The sequence below is a fragment of the Apaloderma vittatum genome, unplaced genomic scaffold, assembly GCF_000703405.1.
Source record: "Apaloderma vittatum isolate BGI_N311 unplaced genomic scaffold, ASM70340v1 scaffold30824, whole genome shotgun sequence".
Classification (NCBI taxonomy): Eukaryota; Metazoa; Chordata; class Aves; order Trogoniformes; family Trogonidae; genus Apaloderma; species Apaloderma vittatum.
The window spans coordinates 9,072-29,840 of record NW_009712616.1 but is presented as its reverse complement, the minus strand read 5'-3'; the positions used below and the strand labels follow the sequence as shown (position 1 = coordinate 29,840).

Sequence of the window (20,769 nt, the reverse complement as noted above, 5' to 3'; positions counted from 1 at the left end):
TTACTTTTTGTTTGTATATACACATATATTTTACAGCATGTGTATGCATTTATTTAAAATAGAAAATGACTTATTTAGGATGGGTAGTGAACTCCGTCTGGGTTGTAGAACTGCATGAATTTAAGAAGGCTTCTGATGTATTTTGAATGTTTAGTTGCATGTGAGGGCTATGAAAATGTGGTTCTGTAGTGCTATATAGCAATTTCACGTGGCTGCTTACATGTGCTAACTGGTTGGATTGTTTGACCAGGACATCAAGCCGATGAGGGACCAGATTGTCCGGGTGAAGAGATACGAGAAAGTTCCTCTGATCCTAGTGGGGAATAAAGTGGATCTGGAGTCGGAGAGGGAGGTCTTATCTGCAGAAGGCAGAGCCCTGGCTCAGGAGTGGGGCTGTCCCTTCATGGAGACGTCAGCCAAGAGCAAAACAATGGTGGATGAACTGTTTGCCGAGATCGTCAGGCAAATGAACTATGCCTCCCTGCCTGAAAAACAAGATCAGTGTTGTACAACTTGCATCGTCCAGTGAGAAATTAAGAAAAACCTCAATCATGGCCATACAGAGCAGGTTGGTGGAACAGTCATAACTAATTGAGGTGCATAAGCATGCTGTTTAAGTAAGCAGATAAAGCATGGCAGGGAGTCTAAAATTAAGCAGTCTAACCTGGGGGTAGCCTTCTTTCGAAGGACGTGAAAGCTAGTGCATTTGATTGCACATGATTACTCAAGTCAAATGGACTTCTTGCGTTACTTCAGTAGGGTTAGTCAGGCAGCATTGCATTTACTTGTGGTAATTTTACAACGGGACAAATTATTTGATCTCATCTGCGCCTGTTTTGACTGTCGGTGCTGTATTTGACATTATGTTATCCTCAGTAATGTTTTGTGATGTTGCAGTGGGTTTCATTATTGGTTGTAGTTGGTATCAGAATTATTTTCAAGTAGTGGGAATTACCCTGAAGTTCAGTGGAATTGCTGTGGCCAAGTTTCCCAGTAGTTTTGCTGAGAAGACTTGGAGCTTGTTTAGCAAAAAAAAAAATAAAAAAATTCTGTGGCACAGAAACTGAATGTACTTAGAGTACGTTTCTGCCTTATCAGTGTACGAGAGAAGCGCCCTGAGCTGGGAGGAGTGACCAGCGAAGGACATGTGCAAAGTGCTCTTCATCTGAAGGGAGCACACTATCAAATGTCTTCCTGATGCACAACTCTTCCCTTTCCCAGGGACTCGTAAGAGGTGTGGCAAAGAGTGCTGTGTTCAGAGAGGCATCTGTAAATCTTTCCCTGTCTTGGGTATTGCTTTGATGTTTTTTTTTTTTTCCCCACAAGGATAGCTGCCCTTGGCCCTTCACTTGCCTGGTGGTGTATTTCAGTACCATTTTCACCTGGTTGTGTAATGGGTCTGTTCCTCCCCTGCAGGCAGCAGAGCTGTCTCTCCTGCATGAGGTGGTTGTGGGCTCCCCCTGCTCTCATGGCCATTACACGTCTGGCTTCCCTGTCCGCGTGAATCCGTGTTACTGGAAATGGCTCTTCCACATCACTGGTGCACTGTGTGCAGCCAGCTGGTCCATCAGACCGTCCGGTGCCTCTTGGACCTGCCTTGGCAAACGGTGCAATGTGATCTCTGAGGGCAAGTGCAGGGATGAGAATGGACTTGAAAAGTCAGGGGCAAGAACTGCCCCTCTTGACAGTGGCAGTGGTTGAGGCTTAGGCTCTGACTGCCTTGCTAGTAACTCTTGCTCAAGTCACAGGAGCTTTTTGCATCTGAGTGACAGGAGGAAAAAGAGGTTATTACTGAAAGCTTTGGACTACGTTTCGTCTTTAATCTTAAGTGCAAGGTCAGAGAGTGAAGTCTCAAAGCTTATCTTTGAGATTGTTATCAAGTGCTTTGTGAATGTAGAATTTTTGATGTTCATGGCCCCAGCGCTGTCATATTGAAGATGATACACAATGGTTTTATCTTCAGTTCTGTGAAATTTGGAAAGGCTGCTGTTACCATGTAAGAGGTGTGTGTAAGTTCAAGATTTGCTTGCTTGAAAGATAAGCAAACTGCTTGTATTGGAGCAGAGGAAAATACAAATAAATTCTTCCCAGGTACACTAATCCCTAGTGCCTGCAGAGCTGTTTAGCATTATAGGATGGAGCAAACCAAAGGAATTTCTGCTTTTTTAACAAAGTGGTTGCAGAGTTAATATCTTGAGTCACTTACAGTAATGCAAAGCTTCTGTTAGTTTTAAGGAAGCTTCATGTATAAGAGTATCTGGGCTTAAAAGTGTCATGCCAAAGGTTATGGCAGTACCATGGGTTACTAGTGATTCAGCTTGTGCAGACTGCTGTCTGCAGCTCTGGCAAAACCGGGCCCTTTATCCATGGAATTTGTACTTCCAGAATTGGTTACTTCTAAGGGAGACTTCTTTGTGACCTGGCTGGTTGGATTTAGCATTAAATATCAAGTTTTAGCTTATGGGTGAAATTGAAGTGAGAGCAGGGCCATATATTATTCCTCTGAATCCTAATTTATGCCTATATTTGATGGATTTTCTAAGCACAGCGTGCTCTTGCTTCAGAAGAAACATCAGTATTCTTGACTGTGGTCTCTTGAGATAGAGGATCCTAAGCCTCTCTAATACGGATTTCCTCTCCTTCATTCTGCCCAGCTCATAATGTCACATCAAACCTCTAGCAGCAAAATACTTCCTTGCTTCTAGGAGCTGCTGCTTCTGCCCAGTGTACTCTCATCACCTGTGCTGAACAACTAAGTCTTTCCTACCTAAGCAGCTTCCTATTCAGTCCAGATCTCACCATGTCTGGAACTTCCATTACTTGTCCTGCCTCTTCACAGGCATCATGCTCCCAGTCTTTCATTTCAGCCCCACACTTTTGGGATATTTTCTTCTTCCTGGCTCCCACTCTGTCCTTGTTCTTTGACTGAGTAGGTGTAGGATATCATTAACTTTATGATGAGCTATTGCTGCCTGGTAATTTCTGTCTGTTGTGCTCTAGTGTAGGAGAGCTGCTGATGGTGTCTCGTGATAGCTGTAATCAGCTCTGTAATTCTTCTGCTTGTCTGTGATCCAGGGAACAATTGCTGCTTCTCAAACATCTGCTTTAGCACTGACCCCTCCTCAGTAAAGTGAAACTGAGAAAGTGGAACCAGCTATGTGAGAACCTGTGTGTAGGAAATGGGCTTGAACTGTAGCTCTGTCCTAGCATAATCTTCATCATCTCCAAGTTCTGTTGCCTGTCAGTGTCCAAGGGAAGTCTTCGGTCTGGATTGGTCGGTTCAGAAAGAAATTTGTAGGAACAGTTGCATCTCTGCAGTTCTGATGGAGAAGCATGCAGGAGGGATGGGGTGTGGGTTATATGCTAGACCTGGTTTTATCTGAGATTATTTCAATGTCAGTTCTAACTAGCAGGTACCACTTACCTCTTTTTGGTACTGATGTCTCAATATTTTTGTTGAGTATGATGTTATGTAGGCTCTTTCATGACATTTTTGAGTAGCACTTGCTTAAATTACTGTTCTAGTCACTTGCTTTGGGTCAAATGGAGGATAGAGTATAACTGCATCATCAGGATAACCCATATCCTTTGAAAAACCCATAGTTCCTTTGAAAAATGTGCGTTGTTCTTGCATCCTGTTTCCCTCTTCCCCTTTCCTGCTTGTGCAGTGAGTGGTCTTCTCTCATCTTGTTACTGCATTCAGAAAGGTGAGATTCCCAGTAGCTGCTCTCTGTTCTTTGATCATGTATTCCTCTTGAATTTTCAGTGGGATGGTGTTTTGTATTTTAAATCTCTTTTTAAACTGCGGGACCTGTTACCATGCTGGTGCATTAGAAGTTTTCTATAGAGGTACTAATCGGCTGGGAGCACCTTAGTGTTGTGGTGAAAGTGATGCTTATGAGTGATTTCTATCCCCTCCATTCATGAGTAACTGATATTAGCAAGCACTGGAGGAAGTGCCCCTTTCTGTGGAAATAAAAACTGAAAGTATACTGTCTTCTTGCCTGTGTGGCTATGCAACATGGACAAATTTATCCTACTAGATTTTCTGACATCCCCTTCTCTCCTGTTTGCTCACTCAAGAGACTAGAGAGTGGTATAGAAATGTTACGGGCAAGCCAGATAAGGTACTATGTGGTGCTAACTGTAGTAACTAAGCACAAGTTAAGTGGAAAGATGACAATTCTGAATTGGGAGGTCCCTAACCTGCAACTACAGGGATACTGGCTGAGCATGTGGAGGAAAAGACCATTACTTGCTTCCTCTCTTCTTGCTATCTCCAGGAATTCTTTGCTGGCCACAGCACTGGATGCTGGATTTAGGTGAAGTTTTGGGTTGGATCTGTCTCTGGTAGGATGAGGAGCCGCACTGTAACTGATTCGGGTCTCCTGTGCTTTAAGCAAAGATAAAACACCCGTTAAGCAGGTCTAATCCATCCCCATTAAAAGCTAAATGTTTATTTGCTATTTTGACAGTGCAGGGACTTTCCCTGTCTAAAACTTGTGGACCACCAACAGTGGGGTTTGATGCACGCGGACACGCACAGACAGAGAGAGACACACACACACACACACACACACACACACGCACGCTCGCTCACCAGGCTGGGCAAGAATTACTGTTAGTTGAAAGACACACAAAGAAGCAATCACAGCTTGGCTGTTTGCTCCTGTCAGTACAGCAGCACTGCTCCTGATTGTTGGGAGTGGCCAGGTGTTAGGCAAGAAGAGGAACCCTGGCCTATGTCACAGCACTTGTCAGGACAAACTGTTAACTGAGAGCAAATCGACAGCTGAAAAGAAATGCTGCAGTACAAAACTTAAGGTCCTGACTCCTGTGAAGAACTGGCTTGGAGAACAGAGAAGGCTCATCAAAATCCCTGCAAAGCTGAGCATGAAGCTTCAATAAAGTGCATGCATGTGCGTGTGAAGGACAGGTTTCTTCAGGCTTTGAGCTTTGACTGAGGCTTTTGGGATGTCTCTGCAGATAACTTGCTTGCCCTTCACAAGATTTATCAGAAATACAAGGACATGTTGGTTGCATTGATAACACTCCTTATGTTTGTGTGCTTGATTGAGAACAGTGTCATACAGTTCTGTCCCTGCTGAGGCAGTCTGATGAATGCTGTGGAATTTTGGTGGGGTTTTTTTTCGCAGTAATTTAGAGGATCTGAGTGCTGAGAACTCAAATGTCAAAACTGAATTTGTTGGCTCATCTGCCTGTTCCGAGAACTTGTGCAAAATGCCGTTGCCTCATGTTCCAGGGTGATCTAGTGCCTCCTCGCCACCCCTGCAAACACTGTTGTATTTCTCTCTGTAGAGGAGAACTTAAATTCTCTAGTGGTTTCAGGTCTGTATAAGCAACTTAGTATCCCACAGGAGATCCTGTGACAACGTTCACAGCAATAAGTTGTTACTGCTTGCCTCTTGTGTTCCCAGAGTTAGAGAACTTCAAGAAGGCAGCTGTGTAAAGCAGCGCTTTGGAGCTCGGGGCAGACAACTGGCTGTTCCCCGCTGTGGGAGAAGCTGAGTTCACTTTGAATGTGTATTGAATATGGCTTTCATTAGTTATTTTGTTTAAATTGCAGATAAAACTCAGAGGAAACTTGCACAGATGCTGCTTTGGAGAACTTTCAGCCCAGGTTGCAGAGCTGAGCCTTGGTAAACCTGTCTCTATTACAGCACATTGCCATACATCTAAGTGCATAAGGTTGGTGGCCTCCAGGATCCACACACCTTAATCAGAATGCTTAGCATGTTTACCATAAGTTTGAAAATCTGTTCTTTATCTATCAGTCCTTTTATAGCTTTCTAAGTTCATATAATGGCTAATATGCAAGAGTTCATTTTTAATATTTTAATTGATTTCTTTAATCAATTTCTGAACTTGTATTTATTAAATACTTAAACTCAGTATTACCTACTCAATGCCTTTTAAAAGAAGAGAGTTTTAATGGAGAATAAATTGAGCCTTAAACAATGGTTACTTCTGTATATTACCTCGCATCAGTGCTTATTTCTACTTGCAAAGTTTTCTCCTACGATGTAGTTGGTCATTCTTTGAGACTTTTTGTTTACGTGTGACAGTGTCATGAAAAGAAACTGAAGGCACCTCTGTTGTATGGATGTAGTATCCCTTTTCTTGGCAAATGCAGCTGTGATTTTGTGTTTGTAACTGGTCCGATTTGAAGCTAGGGATTACTTGGAACGAGATGTACAGTCTCCAGCTGATGTTTCTTTTCGTGCACTCATGGGTTTCCTAAATTTCATCAAAAATGACAATTGTAGCATTGAAGAATGGCAGCACACTTTTCCTTCTGCTGAGTTTCTAAACTTGCTTGTTTACAAATAGCTTCTTTATGCCTTTGAAAAGGGATAATGTATCCTTCAGAATGGGCTGTATGCCTAGTCAGTCAGCTCAGCTTTGCCTGGCACATTAAGAGACATCTAGTAGACCTCTGCACATGTAAATCTAATGCAAATAAGATCACTTTACATTTTATAGTTCCTAATATTTGTCTTTCTGAATAATATTTTAAAGCAATATTTGTTAAAGTTTTTCTTGCACTGTCACAAATTGCTTTTTAGTTGTTGTTGTTTTGGTTTTTTTCCCAATAAACAGGTTTAATATTAGAGACAAGTTGGTGTAACAAGGGGAAAAGCACCAGGTTTCAGTGATACTAACTGCAAGTGTGCTTTAAACAGCCATTGCCTTCCTTATTGTTTACCTGATCAACATTTTCTCTGAATACTTGAAAATTTTAACAATAACACAGGTATAAAGAGCAGAATGAAAATGTACAAAGAACAGATGAAACTTTTTGTTCAGTTTTATTAACATGTTGCATACATGAGAGCTTTTTCTAGCAGTGGTTTAAAATGTGTAATTTTTTATTTTGCAGAAGTTTAATAACTGCAGCTCACCTACTGCACCAAAGTTCTAGGTTTTTAGGAGCCCAGCTTTAGTCATTTGAACATGCTTCTAGAAATGTACATTCTTACCCTGTAATAGCTAAATAACTGAGAAAAGCTCCGGTAAAAGCAGTGATGGATATATGAGGTTAAGCAGTTTAAAACTCAAATTGTATTGTGGATGATGGCATTTGAAACAATAAAAGATCACCGGTACAGTATCTCAACATTAATGTGTTTCATTGGTTATAATGCAGGCTGACTTTCCGTTAGCAGAAATAAAGATTCTGAGTCTGTATTCAGTGTTGAATTTGAATACTGAAAAGAAGAGAACACCAGGTTTTCTGCTTGGGTATTGAAACACCTGATTTTTTTTTTTTCTCCTGTGGGGTTACTTGAATTTATGGTGTTTTTATTTCCCCCCTGTTTGTACAAACTTTATTATTAACAAGCTGAGGATAATATTTAGGTTTGCACTTTAATATCAAATTAAACCAAACCTTGCATTCAAAGTAGATTTTTTTGAAATTTTTTTTTCAGTGGTGGTTGTTGATCTTTTTTGTAGGTTGTAAGGAAGTAATAGGAAATGAAAGTAATTCATAAAGATCTTAGTTTTCCTTTGTCTAAGGGGGAAAAATGTTGGTTAAGATTTAATCAATGGTTCATTCCTATGGGTAGTTATCAAACCAGTGTTCATTTTTGTTGACCTCAGCATAAAAAAAGAAAAAAAAAAAAAGGAAAAAGAAGAAAAATAACTTTAAAAACTTGAACTAGCTTAGAGTGACAGGACTGGGAAAACGAGAGATGGTTTCTTCAGCACACTTTGGGGGGAAAAAGGGACCAAAAGTTATTTTAGGCTTCCTCAATAGATTGCATGTGAAGTTGCTTATTAGAGTAAGAGGCTAATAATAAATGCAATATGTATTGTCTTTACTATGGCATCTGTTTAGGAGTTGTTCAAATCACTGCAGTAGGGCTCTACAAATAAAAATGTAACCTAACATCATGTATCTAATGTACTGTATCTTTATCAGTGATAGGTGAAATCTGGAATAACAAGTGCAAAAAACAGAACAATTACCTATAATGCTTTGTAAAAAGTTTTTTCCAGTAGAATTCATTCTTGTCATTTTGTAAGACAACCCTACAGTCCACCTGTTTGTAACTTTTTTAATAAAATAGATACCTGTATTACCAAACTGGGCTGACTGGTCTGTGTTCAATTTCTTCTTGTAAAGTGGGCTGAACTGACAAAATGCGCCTTTTTTTTTTTATTATTATTATTTTTGAGGTTATTCTAAACATAGGAACCATGGCTGTCGTGAACGATTCCTGGCTTGGGGAAGCAGGCTGTGCAGCTGTGCCCAGGCTGGGTGTAAGGCTTGTGGTCTCGGATGCTCTGAGGAGAGAGGAGGAGCCTTGCGTTATCTTCGTGTGCAAGGCAGGGACTCCCCGGTGAGCTGCAGATCCTGTCTGAAGCAGCAGTGGTGCTTCTCCTTGCAGGGTGGTGTGACCAAACTTGGTTCAAAACAAATATCCGTGTTGGTCTTGTCCAAGTCTTTAAAGTTCTTATTTTTCATATAGGCGTTTGTGTGTGTGAAGGTGGCAGTGACTTGGGTCCTGGCATCGCCTTGCAGTGTCCCCGTGGCTGCTCTGTAACCTGGTGATCCAGAACTGCCGTCTTTCCCCCGCGCTGGCCAGGCAAGCACTCTTGGAGCTCTGCTGCAGGGGCAGAAGGTTTGTCTGGAAAACCTTCCAGCTGAGAATGCCTAAAGCTATTGACTAACACTTGTCTTAAATGCTCGGTGAAAGCCTTGAGTTTGTGAGTCAATGATTGTCGTCTGGACCCTGTAGCAGAAAGTGCATCTTCCTTGGAACTAACAGTCTTGGTACCGACCTTTTGTACCTAAAGCCGTGTATTAATGTAAAGTGTCATTTCAAGTTTAGAAATAGCTTGCTGCCTTAGTACCTTCTGTCCTCAGTGAGGTGTCAGTAGGCAAACCCCCCAGCATGCTCACCACCCCTCCTCCAGCCCAAAGAGCAGTAGCTTTAGCTTGTAGGTAGGTTTCTGTGCTGTTTCTTCTTCCTGCTCACACTTCCTTCACTGGGATGCAGCAGTTGCCATCTTGAGAGGAAAATGACAGAGGAAAAGGGCAGACTGCCCTTCTGTGAAATGTGTGCTTCCCGTAGCCTCCCCGAGAGGCTGGGCATGAAGCATGCCCTGTTCTGACTAGTGTCAGTGAGCGTGGGAGCTGACACATTAGGACTGGTCTGCTTCGAGCTGTAACAGCAGGGTTGATCACTGTTTTATTTCTCATGCAGTGTAAGAGGATTTGTAGCTGAGCAATAATATTCCCCATTCCCTGTGGCACTCAGTCTAACTGAGCAAGTTGTTTCCTGCTCCCGTGCAGAAGCTGGGAAGTGAATACAAGTACAGGCAGTAAGTTCTGTGACTTTACGCTGCTGATTTGTTTAAAAGTAACAGTACAACGTAGTCTGGGTTGGGAGTTTTAAGGAAACAGGTTTATGTTTAAGGATGTTATCTTTCAGAAGCCTTGATGCTGAGAGTCAGCTTGGCTGCTGCTGTACAAATAGTTGAGCAGCATCTGTAAAACAGGTGTGACAGCGTTACGTTGCTTTAAACCCAGGCTAACTGCTTGGGGACTGTATAGATAGAGTTGCATAGGCAGCTTTTTCTTTGGTTTAATAGTTCCTGCTATAGAAGTGCACAGGTCCTGCAGAAAGCTCCCTAGTGTCCCCCTGCCCTCCGGGCAGCCAAATACGTCCCCCTCAGTGTGTTTGGAGAGCAGGAGCTAACCACAGCAGCAGCAGGAGGACGTTTCCCCAGCTGGTGCCCATGTAGCCAGGGTGGCACGTAAAGGGACGGCTGAGGCAGGCAGGGCTGAGCCCTCCGCCTGGCTGGCTGCCCTTGGGTGTGAACCCTGCAGTGGGGACAGCCTGAGGAGGAAGTGCAGGAGATGTCCTGTGTGGGTGGAGGGTGAACTGCCGGGCACACCTCGTGTGGAGCAGCACACTGCTATCTGCACGGGTAGGCTTGGCTGTAATTACAGTTCGAAGCTAGATGGAAGTGTCTAGTCTTAATTAAAATGAGATATGGATTGTATAACAATATGTGTTGACCTGGTTGAGTTCCCTCTGCTGAGAAGCCAGCAGTCCTGGTAGCTTACTGTGCTGGCAGGCGCTTTGGTTTGGTGAGTCACCGCTCACTTACAGCTGGAGGAAGTGCGGGCAGAGCTACCGTAGCGGTGGGCAAGCTCTGCCAAGAGATGAGGTGGCTCTATGCTCTGCACTCTGTGAACGTGGAATAATGTGACTTTTGGCTTTGTTTTTTTTAAGTAGCCACTTCTATCTCTGCTTTGTGAATCCAGTTGCAAGGAGCAAAGATGGACTTTGAGCAGTAAAGAGCAAGAGTGTTCAATTCGGAGATCATATCCCATCTGCAGTATTTTGTTGGCTCTGCTGAGGGCAGCATTGAGCTTATGACTGCTTAGCTGGCTGTGATGATACAGTTCAATTGCGAGATTGTGAGGTATGACATTTGTTATTCTCCATGGAAACAGCATACTTAGTATGGAATCAGCTTACTTGCCTCTGATGCTCTCTTTCAAAGCTCAGGTTCTCGTCAAGTCCCTCCAAAAAGTCTGGAATAGTAATTGCAATAACCCCAATAATTGACGGGGAAGAGTCTCTTGTGTGGCAGGAACCTGAAAAATACTAATTCAGAGGCAGGCTTTGCTGTTTGTTCCGTTTGTGGAGTATCCATGCTCCTTGGTGTTCTGCTGCTTCTGTCTGAGCATGCTGTGACGCTTTCTAACAGTGACTTCCTCCAAATCATATTTCCAGTGATTAGGCTTGCATGGGATTTGAGACTCCAGGACACTACAGCTTACTGGCTGACCTCAGTCGTTTCTGCCTCAGAAGAAAAATAGTAATTGTAGCACTTCCCTCCTGGGGACAAAATGCATTAAAGATTGAGAGGTGCATGGACTTACCTGGAATCAAATGCACTGATGGTGTAGAATGATTTTGAAATTTCACTTCTTGTGTGTGAATAAATAAGCTGGCCAGCACCTAAAAAAAAAAAAAAAAAAAAAAGAATTTTCTCAGATTTATGAAAAGTGTATCTTTCATACATTTGTGATAATGTAACTAGTTCAGACTTAGACTTCTAATGCTTTTACTAAAAGGTATAATTGACAAATGACTGCAACTCAGTAACCAGACAATCAGCTTTCTGGGAAATTTCTGTCTCTCCAAGTTATTTTCTTTTCTTTTTTTCCTGCCTCTAGGCCAATTCATCTAGTTTTATGTCCTTAGAAGATCTACACTGACATTAGATTTCAATTATCTGGTCAGTCCAGAAATGAGAAAATGTATTTTCTGTTTGTGACATTCCTTAAGGGCCACTTGTCTTTTTTGGGAACTGGCAGATAGGATGATTAATCACCAGCTTGGGATTCATCCTGCTGCTGTAATATACCTTAGACCCTTTTTCTTAAAAGCAAATTAACAATGATCATGTAAGCAGCAGCAGCATGGCTGTCATGGGAAAACAAGAAGAAACAAACTGGATTTTAAGCAAAGCTGATTTATGTTGGAGAACAGAGAGAGCTTCTCGCAGCGGATGGCTGGAGCAAGCTGCAGTTTTGTGGAGACGGTGGAGGATTTTCAAAGACGGCATTGGATGACCCCTGATGGAGAAGGAGTGTGTGTGGTGTGTGTAGCTCCTGCCTCCCTGTGCTGGGCTGTCAGGTGTGATCTCCTGAAGTTCCTTGCAGCCCGGTGTCTCTGCGACCACAGTCACTTTACTGATCCTGGAGTTGGTTTCCATTCGTTGTTCCAGGAATTAACACAGACTTGCCAAATGCCCTATGTCTGATCTCAGTAATGCAGATATATTTTTGTAATAGGTAAAAAGAGAGATTTTAGCTTCAGGCCCTGTGCAGTGTCAGACTGTGCTTAGGAGTACTTTGGAATCCAGCTGTTTTCCTGCCTTTTAGCTATTTAAGCCATTTCTCTATTAGCACAGTATCTCAGGCCATCTGAATTGTCTCATCTTGATGCTCAAATTAGTGATTTAGAAAGGCTTTATGAAGGTACCCCTGAAACCTTGGGCCAGTTGCAATGTAGGAATGTTTCCTGTTCTTTGAAATATGTCTGCCTCAGCTACCAACATCTGCCAGAAGGCTCTGGAGGAGGAACCATGAGGCAGAGATTATATTCGATCACTACAAAAGTACCAAGCTTCCAGCTTCAGATGGATGCTGCTCTCTTGCCCTTCACCTTCTTTTGTGACGAATGGCTTTGACACAACTTTAGCTCAGCTTTGAGTTGTATAATTGGAATTTGGCAGGCCTTGGTAGGACTGAAGTGTGGTAAGGGTTCTTTAGATGAAGAGTAAAAGAGAAAGGAGGGAGGAGGGGAAGAGAAGCTACCTGGGAAGGAAACATTAATAAAACTCAGGATCAAGATCCATATGGTGAGATGGGTCTGATCCATAGGCCTGCAGGCACCTGGAGAACACATGCATTTTTTTGCCTAGATGTAATCAAGACTTACTCAACCAGAGCTAGTTGTCTTGAGCCAAGAAGGAAACCACATCTGTCGTGAAAATAAACAATATAGTTGCTTAGAACTCCATCCTTTCCACTAGGATCCAATCTCTTCACCCAGCATTGCAAATGCAATTTGGCAGCTTCCTCAGATGAAGCCTTTGGCCATAGGATCCTTCCTGATGATACTCAGCAAAGATTTTCACCATCTCAGCCTTTAATTCCCTTCTGAAGAGTTGCTGCTGCTCCTAGTCTTGGTGCCAGAGCCGTGCGAGCAGAAGATCAGACACTGCCCACCTGTCACTGAGATTCCTGCGGTGTGGCACAGAGGGTCTCTGTCTTTCCCCTTGGGGCATAACCTAGGAAATATCTACCCATGACTCATGGAGAGCCTTAGGGAGGGGTTGATTGGTTTGATTTTGTGACAGCGCGTGCAAGGACAGAGAGCCTGGCCATCCGAGACCTCGTCGCAGGAGTGCTCGGTTACAGGTAAGGTCACAATACTTTTAGCTTCTTGATACCAGGATGTGCAAGTAGAACAGCAACAGTTCATGCCTGAAGCAAAGTAAGGACAGTGCATACAAGTCCTGTGCTTTGTAGTACTGCACAGGTGTGTGAGGTGCATCTCCCTGCTAGAAGTGACTGAACGCTAAGGGGTGCCTGCGCCTTTGGAGGCATCAGCGCTCCTTGGGTTTGATACATTCAGGAGGCTTTCTTGTTCTGTATAAATTGCTTTCTCATGTCTTCGAAGTGGTCTGCTTGAATTAAACACCAGTGAGTGCTTTTTATATAGCTGTGCCAACAACAGGCACAACTGGCTTACTAAAAATGAGATAATGTGCTCTGGATAATTCCAGTGTTGGGCTATTATGTAGTTTCTTGTGGAGTTTGTGCTGTCATTTGCGTTTGCTTACAGAAAACTGCCTTCTTTGGTGCCCGATAATGGTTTTTACATAGCATATAAAACCTGAAAAAGGAGGAAAAGTCAACAGTATATATCTACGCAGGCTTAATTGTGTTGTTGCTGTCCTCAAGTTGCTCATCCCTGCAAACCGAATGATCTCCTGGGTTTGTGGTTGGGCACAACCACCACGAGAGGGAGCTTGGAAGCGAAGCCCTGGTTTGTCCTGGAGACTGTTCTCGGAGTGGGGCTGGGCTCCGTCCCTGCAAATCAAACACGGATCTGCACGGGTTGAAAAGAGAAGTAAAACAGATTTGTATTTCAGGACTTTGGCAGCGTGGCGTGAGTGTATCTTAATAGAGCCAAAGAAATTTTTACACTTAGAGTTAATTTGTCTATTGGATGTCTGGGATTGCAGTCGTATTTGGAGTCCTCTGTGCATAACTGAGATTATTTGACTGAGGTTATTTGTCAATTCCTACTTTTCTATTACAAGTAGGTAAAAAGAGCATTTTGCTTCAGCTGCTGAAGCTGAAATAAAAGATTCATCAGAAGAATGAGGTTTGATATGACTCTGCTTCCTTGAGCATCAGAAATTGTTACTAAAAAGAAAAAAAAAAATGGGACAAGTCTGGCTTTTAATCTGGTTTACACTCACCTATACCCATTTCTTTTATTCTTATTGCAGCTGAGTCCAGCAGCTGAAATGGCACCACGCTTCTCGCCACATCAGGGCCCTTTTCTGCTCCCACACACGTGCCTGCAAGTTGTGCTGAGCCCAGGTCCCCGGTTTTGCTGGGATGCTGGCCTGGAGCTGCCCACACACCAACTGCGCTGCTCCCCAGGCCCCCGCCCCTGGTTCTCCTGTAACCCTCACCAGCTGAACACCCACACAAATAACTTGTGTTCTAGCATGTAAACGTGCATCACCTGCCCTGGGACCACCTGGCGTGAGACTGTCAGGTGATGCAATTCTTCTTTAAGCTTGTCTTAATTTCCAGCCTAACGCTTTGCTCCTCCTGTCAGTATTCGAGCACAGGAGCTCTCCTCTCCCAACAGTGTCATCCAGTTTTGCAGATGAGTTATTAATGCTGATGAACACCAGGGTCTCCGTGGGGCTGCTTTCCACCGGTAATGTTTGTGATGTTGTGTTGCCATAAGTACAGCTCTCGGTGGGAACGTTAGCAAGATGAGGAGACACCATAGTAGGATGTTCTTGGGTAGGACTGGGACAAACTGGAGAGGAGAATGCTGCTGCATAATGTCACGTTCTGATATCAATACAAAATGCTATTCAGAGGAGTTTTATCCTGCATTTGGAAGATAATGGGCAAAACACAGAATAAAAAAATGCAATAACTTCCATTTTCCCAGCAATTATTTATGAGTAATAAGTTTTAGCTCAGTGACATCAGACTATTTAGCTGATGTTTGGAAAGCAAAATTTGATGGAAATGCAAATGTGTCATTGTTTATTATATTCGATAAATAGAACAGTTCTGGGACAGAGGTTTGGAGAAGGCCAGGACATGTAGAGTCTACTGTAACTGCTGAGATATGCTCAAGTTACAATGTGACTTGTGAAATCAGTGGAAAATGGCAGTCATTGTTAAAGGTTTAAAGGCAGGACCAAGTGTGCCTGGACTGTCCTTAACAGATGTGTGTGACACATCACTGGCTTTTCTAGCTTGCTCCAGTATTCCTCCTGCCCCACAGTTTAAGGATCTTCCCTAGGACCTAACTCAGCTCTTCTCTGCAATTTCCAGCAATTTCTTTGGTCTCCCCATATCGTGGGAGCACAGCCGACCCATCCTCCTGGAATGGCTCTGCATGTGTCAGGAGACTATTGTCATTGGTTTTTTTCTTTCTCTTTTTAAACAAAAAAACCTCAGTCCTACAAGGCTTCGTTTTTTAAAAATACATTTGGGGGGGCCATATTTTACAAAAAAATTTAAGCAACTAGTACATAAGCCTGAACTCCAGCTGAGAGCAAAACCATTCCATTTAGTGCGGCAGCAGAAACATTGTAGGTGCCCTATTCTGGAAAGAAATTTTCCTATTCTGCAGTATTAGTGCTGTGCCTTGGATTTATTAACCAGCTGATGATATTCCTCTCATGTGCCTATTTCAGGAGGGCTTCAGCTGTGCCTGAGCCTGGTCTCAGTGGCAGGAGGCAAGAAGCCGTGTTGGCTCGCTGGCCCCGCAGTTGGGAGGGTTATGGCTGGGTGAGAAGCAAATGAGAAGCTCTGACTGAGGAAGAAGAGGTCAGATGTAAATGGCTGAAAGGCCTTCACAGACTGAAGTCCACCTTGGCGAGTCCTTGTCTCCAGCAGCTGCCAATAGCAAAAGTTGTGTGTGGAAAACAAGGTGAGTTCTCCTTCTCAGCAATGAGCCAACTGTGGGCACTTGCCTTTTGGACTATGGTATTTAGAACCTCCTGAAGGACCTTTCTCACATTACTTTATCTTCTTTTCCTTTCCTCTGAACGAAATGTGAAGATAAGCATGACAAAGCACAGAGCCATGGCTGCAGTGATGAACAAGGAGCAGGTTACATCTCTTCTCTGCCAGAGTTTGCTCTCTCAGAGCCTGCTCCTCTCTCAGGACTGATTCAGAAGGGGGACTGGGGAGGTTTGGGCCATTTTCTCACCCATTCCCAGGGCCCAGAATGAGTCCTTTCGCAGGATGGTGGCTGAACTCACTCTCTGCCCGGTGCCAGTGTCTCACCATTTCGTGAGGCTCCATGGAGTATAATGGCAGTGACTCAGCTCTCCGTCAGACATCCTGCATGCTGCTGCCTCTGGGGTCAACAGGGGAACAAACGAGCAAATGCTAAAGATGAGGGTGAAAATTCACCTTGGAAAAAAAGGCAACAGGGTTTATGAGGAAGGAGACTTCTTGTGTCTTGCTCTGTTAAGTCCCTCCTGCTAGACACCAGGGTGTTTGAGAGGCTGAAGAAGACCCTGGTTCAAAGCAATGCCATCCAGCCTAACAGGGGGTTGGATGCACTCCATGGACTGAGGCCCTTCCCAGCAGAGCTGGTGCAATGCGGGATGGTGGCAGCAGGGTCCAGAGTATTAAAATACAAGAGATGAGCTGGCTGAGCAAACAGCCCTGAAGCAGTACTCACTTTGCTTCTCAGACCTTGCCATGCTCCAGTGCTGCTGCTCAAGGTCCCCTCTCTGCCCGACGATGTGGCTGTGCTTGCTCTTCACCTCTTATGTGCTTTCCTGCACCGTTTTTACATTGTTCCTTGCCTCTGTGGGTAAGGAGGATGTTCATGCCCAGCCAGAGGTCAGCACTGACTCAGGCTAGGAGCCAGGATTGCTCCTCCTGGGGTGCTGGTGCTCCTCATGCATCCTGCTTCAGCCAGCCCCCAAGTGACCTCCAGAAGAAGGAAGGAGACGGGTGGAAGTAAAGTGGGTCTCTCTTCCGCTGAGGTGGTGGATCTCCTCGACTGTAAGCAATAATTCTCAAGTCCCGAGTGGGCTTTGCCTGTCTCACATATCTTCTGGCTGTCCCTTAACGTCCTATCCCCCAAAAGTCCTCATTTACCTTGTTTGTCTCCACTGGCTCTACACTGTCTGTACTGATGCCTCTATAGTGCAGCTAAAGGCCCTGATAAACCCAGCACAGTCCCCTTCTTTCATGCCGTGGCAGTGAAATAAACCCTTTTCTTCCACCCACAAGCCAGGTGATCAATACTCAGCTTGTAATGGCATCCATGGAGGCTGGGGTCCTGGCATACTAGGAAAGCTTGGTTTGGCTTCTTCTTGGGGTCTGGGGGCTCCTCCATCGCACCCCTGTGCATCCTTCCTGCCAGTCCGGTGCTCCTGCTGTGCTCCCAGGCCTCCACGGCAGAGCTGTGCCTGCGATGTGTGAGCCGCTCACAGGAGTGATGCTCTTCTCCTTTATGCCCATCAATATTTGACAGCGCGAACATTTGAAGCTGCAGAAGGAAAGTGCTTTCAGCCCCCCACAGATGTTTTGTATGGGACACCGCCCTTCTCCCTGGACACAAAATGCTCAGACCCTGGGGCAAATAGCAGCACTGGAAATTTGGTTCTTGAGCGCAGCACTGGCATGCTCGGTACTGCCAGCCCCTCCCGGCCGTGGGCAGACAATGAGCTCAACTGCTTTGTGGAGTAGATGCACATGGAAAAGCAGACTGGCTTCAACTTTTAGGCTTTTTTTGTTGTTGTTGTTGTTTTTTGTTCTGGTTAGCAGCAGAATACTAAGTTTTTCTGTAGCTAAAAATCTCAACATTTTTCCTCTCTGCGCACCAGATAACAAGCTGGGTGTATGCCCTGACAGGTTCTGTCCTGACATCCCCAGGAATATCTGGGAAATGTAAGAGGGACTGCAGAAAATGGCTTGGAGTGAATTAGAGGGGAACTTTCAGTGGAAACCAAGAAGGAAGCAACAAGCAAAATCTCTGCAACACTTAATGTGGCTCTTTTGGTTTGCCGAGATGCGTTTCTATCACTCCAGGTCCTGTAGGATTGTGTGTGGTTGTGACTTCTTTCCAGCAGCGATAATGATCCCATTTGTCAGCCCATCACCTGCCTTTTACTCAGTGCACTTGTTTCTGCAAGCAGGGGCTCCTGCCCAGATGCTGCTTTCATCCAGATGCTCGGTGGAGGGGATTCTGCAAGACAAGAGAGGTCAGGCAGCTCCTCATGGCCCTGCAGTAGCTGGAGCAGCATGAGTGCAAGCCCCAGACACCCACCATGCTGTGGGGATGCTGCATCTGGCAGCCTAGGCTGAGTCCTGAGGGGTTTCGAGGGTGGGCAGCTGGCTCCAGAACTCAGAGGATGAGTTGGTACATGGGGACATGGGCATTTCAGGTGCAAAAGTCTCAAAGGCTCATGAGATTTTACTAAGCTGTCAAACCAAGGTGCAAGCTGGGAAATAGCAACAGGTCCTCACCTCCTTCCCCAGGAAGGACTCTCACCTGGTTCCCAGTCTCCAGTGAAGTACATCAGCACATCTGTTCAGCCCACACACATCTGCTCAGCAGGCAGACCTTATCTGCCCGCCTCATGCAGCAAGTGCAGCTGCCATCCAGCCGGTCTTTTGGTGCACCTTGCCCAGACCAGAGAGAAGGTGATGCTTGCTGCTTGGTGACTTGGGTAGGAGAGCTGCTCAGCTCTTCTGCCCTGCCCCGCGGTCTGAAGCATGGGCTCACTTTTCCCTTGCGTTGCTCACCGCCAGCTGTGAAAGCCCAGTTTTTACCTCAGCCCAATTAATGCCACTCTCGCAGAGCTGCTGCACAGCCTTTCCCCCTATTAATAGACCCATAATTCACAGGGGGAAAATATCATTTAACGCAGTGGTGGTATTTAAACCAGGGGAGGTATCAGTATTTTTCCTTAACTTCTTTTCAGTAGTTCAGTCCCTTTGCTCCAGCCTCTACTCCGCATCTGTGTTTGCAGCCTTCTCCATCCAGCTGAGAGGGAAATTATGTGTGCAAGAGGAGTCAGGGTTCCCTCCCTGGCACAAAGCTCACATCGCTAGGACTCTCGCGCCTGCCGCACGCTCAGCCACATGCTCGAGGATGCTGCACCTGAAAGTCCAGTTTCTGGATGACTCCCAGAAGATCTTTGTAGTTGATGTAAGTGGGTATCATATCCTTACTGAGGTGGGGGTTTTGTGTGTTAATTATTGAAGTCATTACTGCTCTGAAGGATTGCATGGTCTCTGAGAGCTTCTGGTTTTCTTCCACTTTAAAAAAAAAAACCTAACCAAACAGAAAAAACCTTAAATCCAAATTGAGAGGTCATAGCACTGATTGCTAAATGTTTTTCAGCACACACACTCTCACCCTTCTCTCTTATTATCATTATTTATAGAGGAGGAGGAATGGCTTTTGGTGTCATATTTTAGAAATCAACTAACATGGAAGTGATATTTTTGACATCTTTTCTCATTTGTCTGGCTGCCAGTATAACCAAGGAAGAAAAAACCTGAATATAGAATAAAAATAGGATATTTAACTGAATTATTCCTGGTGAGAGACATCTGCATGCATTTCTTCCTAGGCATTCAGCTGAACAAGAAAACCAGGTATTTTTGAGAATAGCTGAGAAAACAACTCACTGTATCTGTTTTTCTGCATAGAAGTGTCTCACAACAGACTGTCATTAATAACTCACATTTAATAAATGCTAGTTCTGAATATGGATGCTGAAATAGATTTTAACTGTTAAGTATTAACCTCTCTGGTGTTAGATACATATATGTTTATAGATAACTAAAACTGGATGTACATTATTTCTCAACTATGTGTTAGAAACACATTTTTTTACAGGTGTGATGGAGCATTTAGTGTTGGTTAGGAATTGCTAATCACAGTAGCTAACTGCATTAGATAATTCAAGTAGATCTGTTCTAAAACTTACCTGTATCTCCTCTGTTTCACATAAATCGTGCTTTTTTCAAGTTCAGGGGCATTACTCAGACAGTCTTGTCCTCTGGGTTTATAGTGTAGCCTGAGAACTGCTCAATCTCAGACGTACCGCTTCGTTTCTTTGTGAGAGCAATTTTGCACAGAAGAGGACTGTAAAGCAATTTCTTCACTTGGCACAGTATGGAAGTTGTTTGATTTAGTTGAATTAATGTATCCTAGACCTAGAGTCAGCTTAAAAATGAGACTAGTAATTTGAAATTTTTTTTTCCATATTGAAAGATGCTGCTGGTACAATATTTCTGCTTCTTTTTTTTTTCCATCTCTGCTTTCTTACTTGCCCAAAACACTTACAGCACTACAGCTCTGCACAACACATTGTTATAGCTTCCATTAGAGGAACTCCTGGTCATTTCCTTTTTTTAGCATGGAATGGTTTGGAAACCCCTTTTAGGCATTTCATGCATTTGATGTTGTTGTATGGGTACAATAAATGAGTAGCTGAATTAGTGACTTCGCTATTATGAAAGGACTGCTTTGGGCTAAGTTGTGAGAGGATATTTCAAGCAACTCTTCCTAAGTCAGTCCTGACTTTGGAAAGCTCTTCTGAATGTGCAGCAATTCAGTATAATGGGAGGAAAAAGGACAAAAGAGAGAAAACACCCCAGGCCTGATTCCCCCTTCATCTCACACTTGGCATATGCATCTATACCTGCTTCACGCGGGTGTCACAGATGCCAGCATGTGCAGCAAGGTCTCATTTCCAGGCTGGCTTTGCATGGGAATGAGTTCCTCTCCCAGCACTAGGTGCTTCTGCCTCTATCCACATCCTTGCTGACAGCCAGGACCTGGCACCCTCCCTGTGGTCACTGAGCTCCCAGGATTTCCTTTGGCTGGATGCTGGAGGTGGTTCCCAGGATGGCCGTGATAAGACAGGGGAAGGTGGGGGCCTGGCACATCTCTATATGTCTCTTTCTGT

The 20,769-nt window shown here is 44.2% G+C and overlaps 2 protein-coding genes across 2 annotated transcripts in view; both read left to right on the top strand.

Annotated features, from left to right (window-relative positions):
- Positions 1–250: 250 nt before the first annotated feature.
- Positions 251–7,342, top strand: RAP2C (RAP2C, member of RAS oncogene family; the record flags this gene model as incomplete). Its single annotated transcript, XM_009868064.1, has 2 exons — positions 251–568; positions 5,588–7,342. A coding segment is annotated over one exon (279 nt), but the record flags the coding sequence as incomplete, so codon positions are not given.
- Positions 7,343–18,941: 11,599 nt separating this feature from the next.
- Positions 18,942–20,769, top strand: part of FRMD7 (FERM domain containing 7) — a gene marked incomplete at its 3' end in the record, with an annotated part of 10,826 nt that continues 8,998 nt past the window's right edge. The window contains exon 1 of the mRNA XM_009868063.1: positions 18,942–18,998. Within this exon, the coding sequence (XP_009866365.1) occupies positions 18,942–18,998 (57 nt within the window). The remainder of the gene's footprint in view (positions 18,999–20,769) is intronic.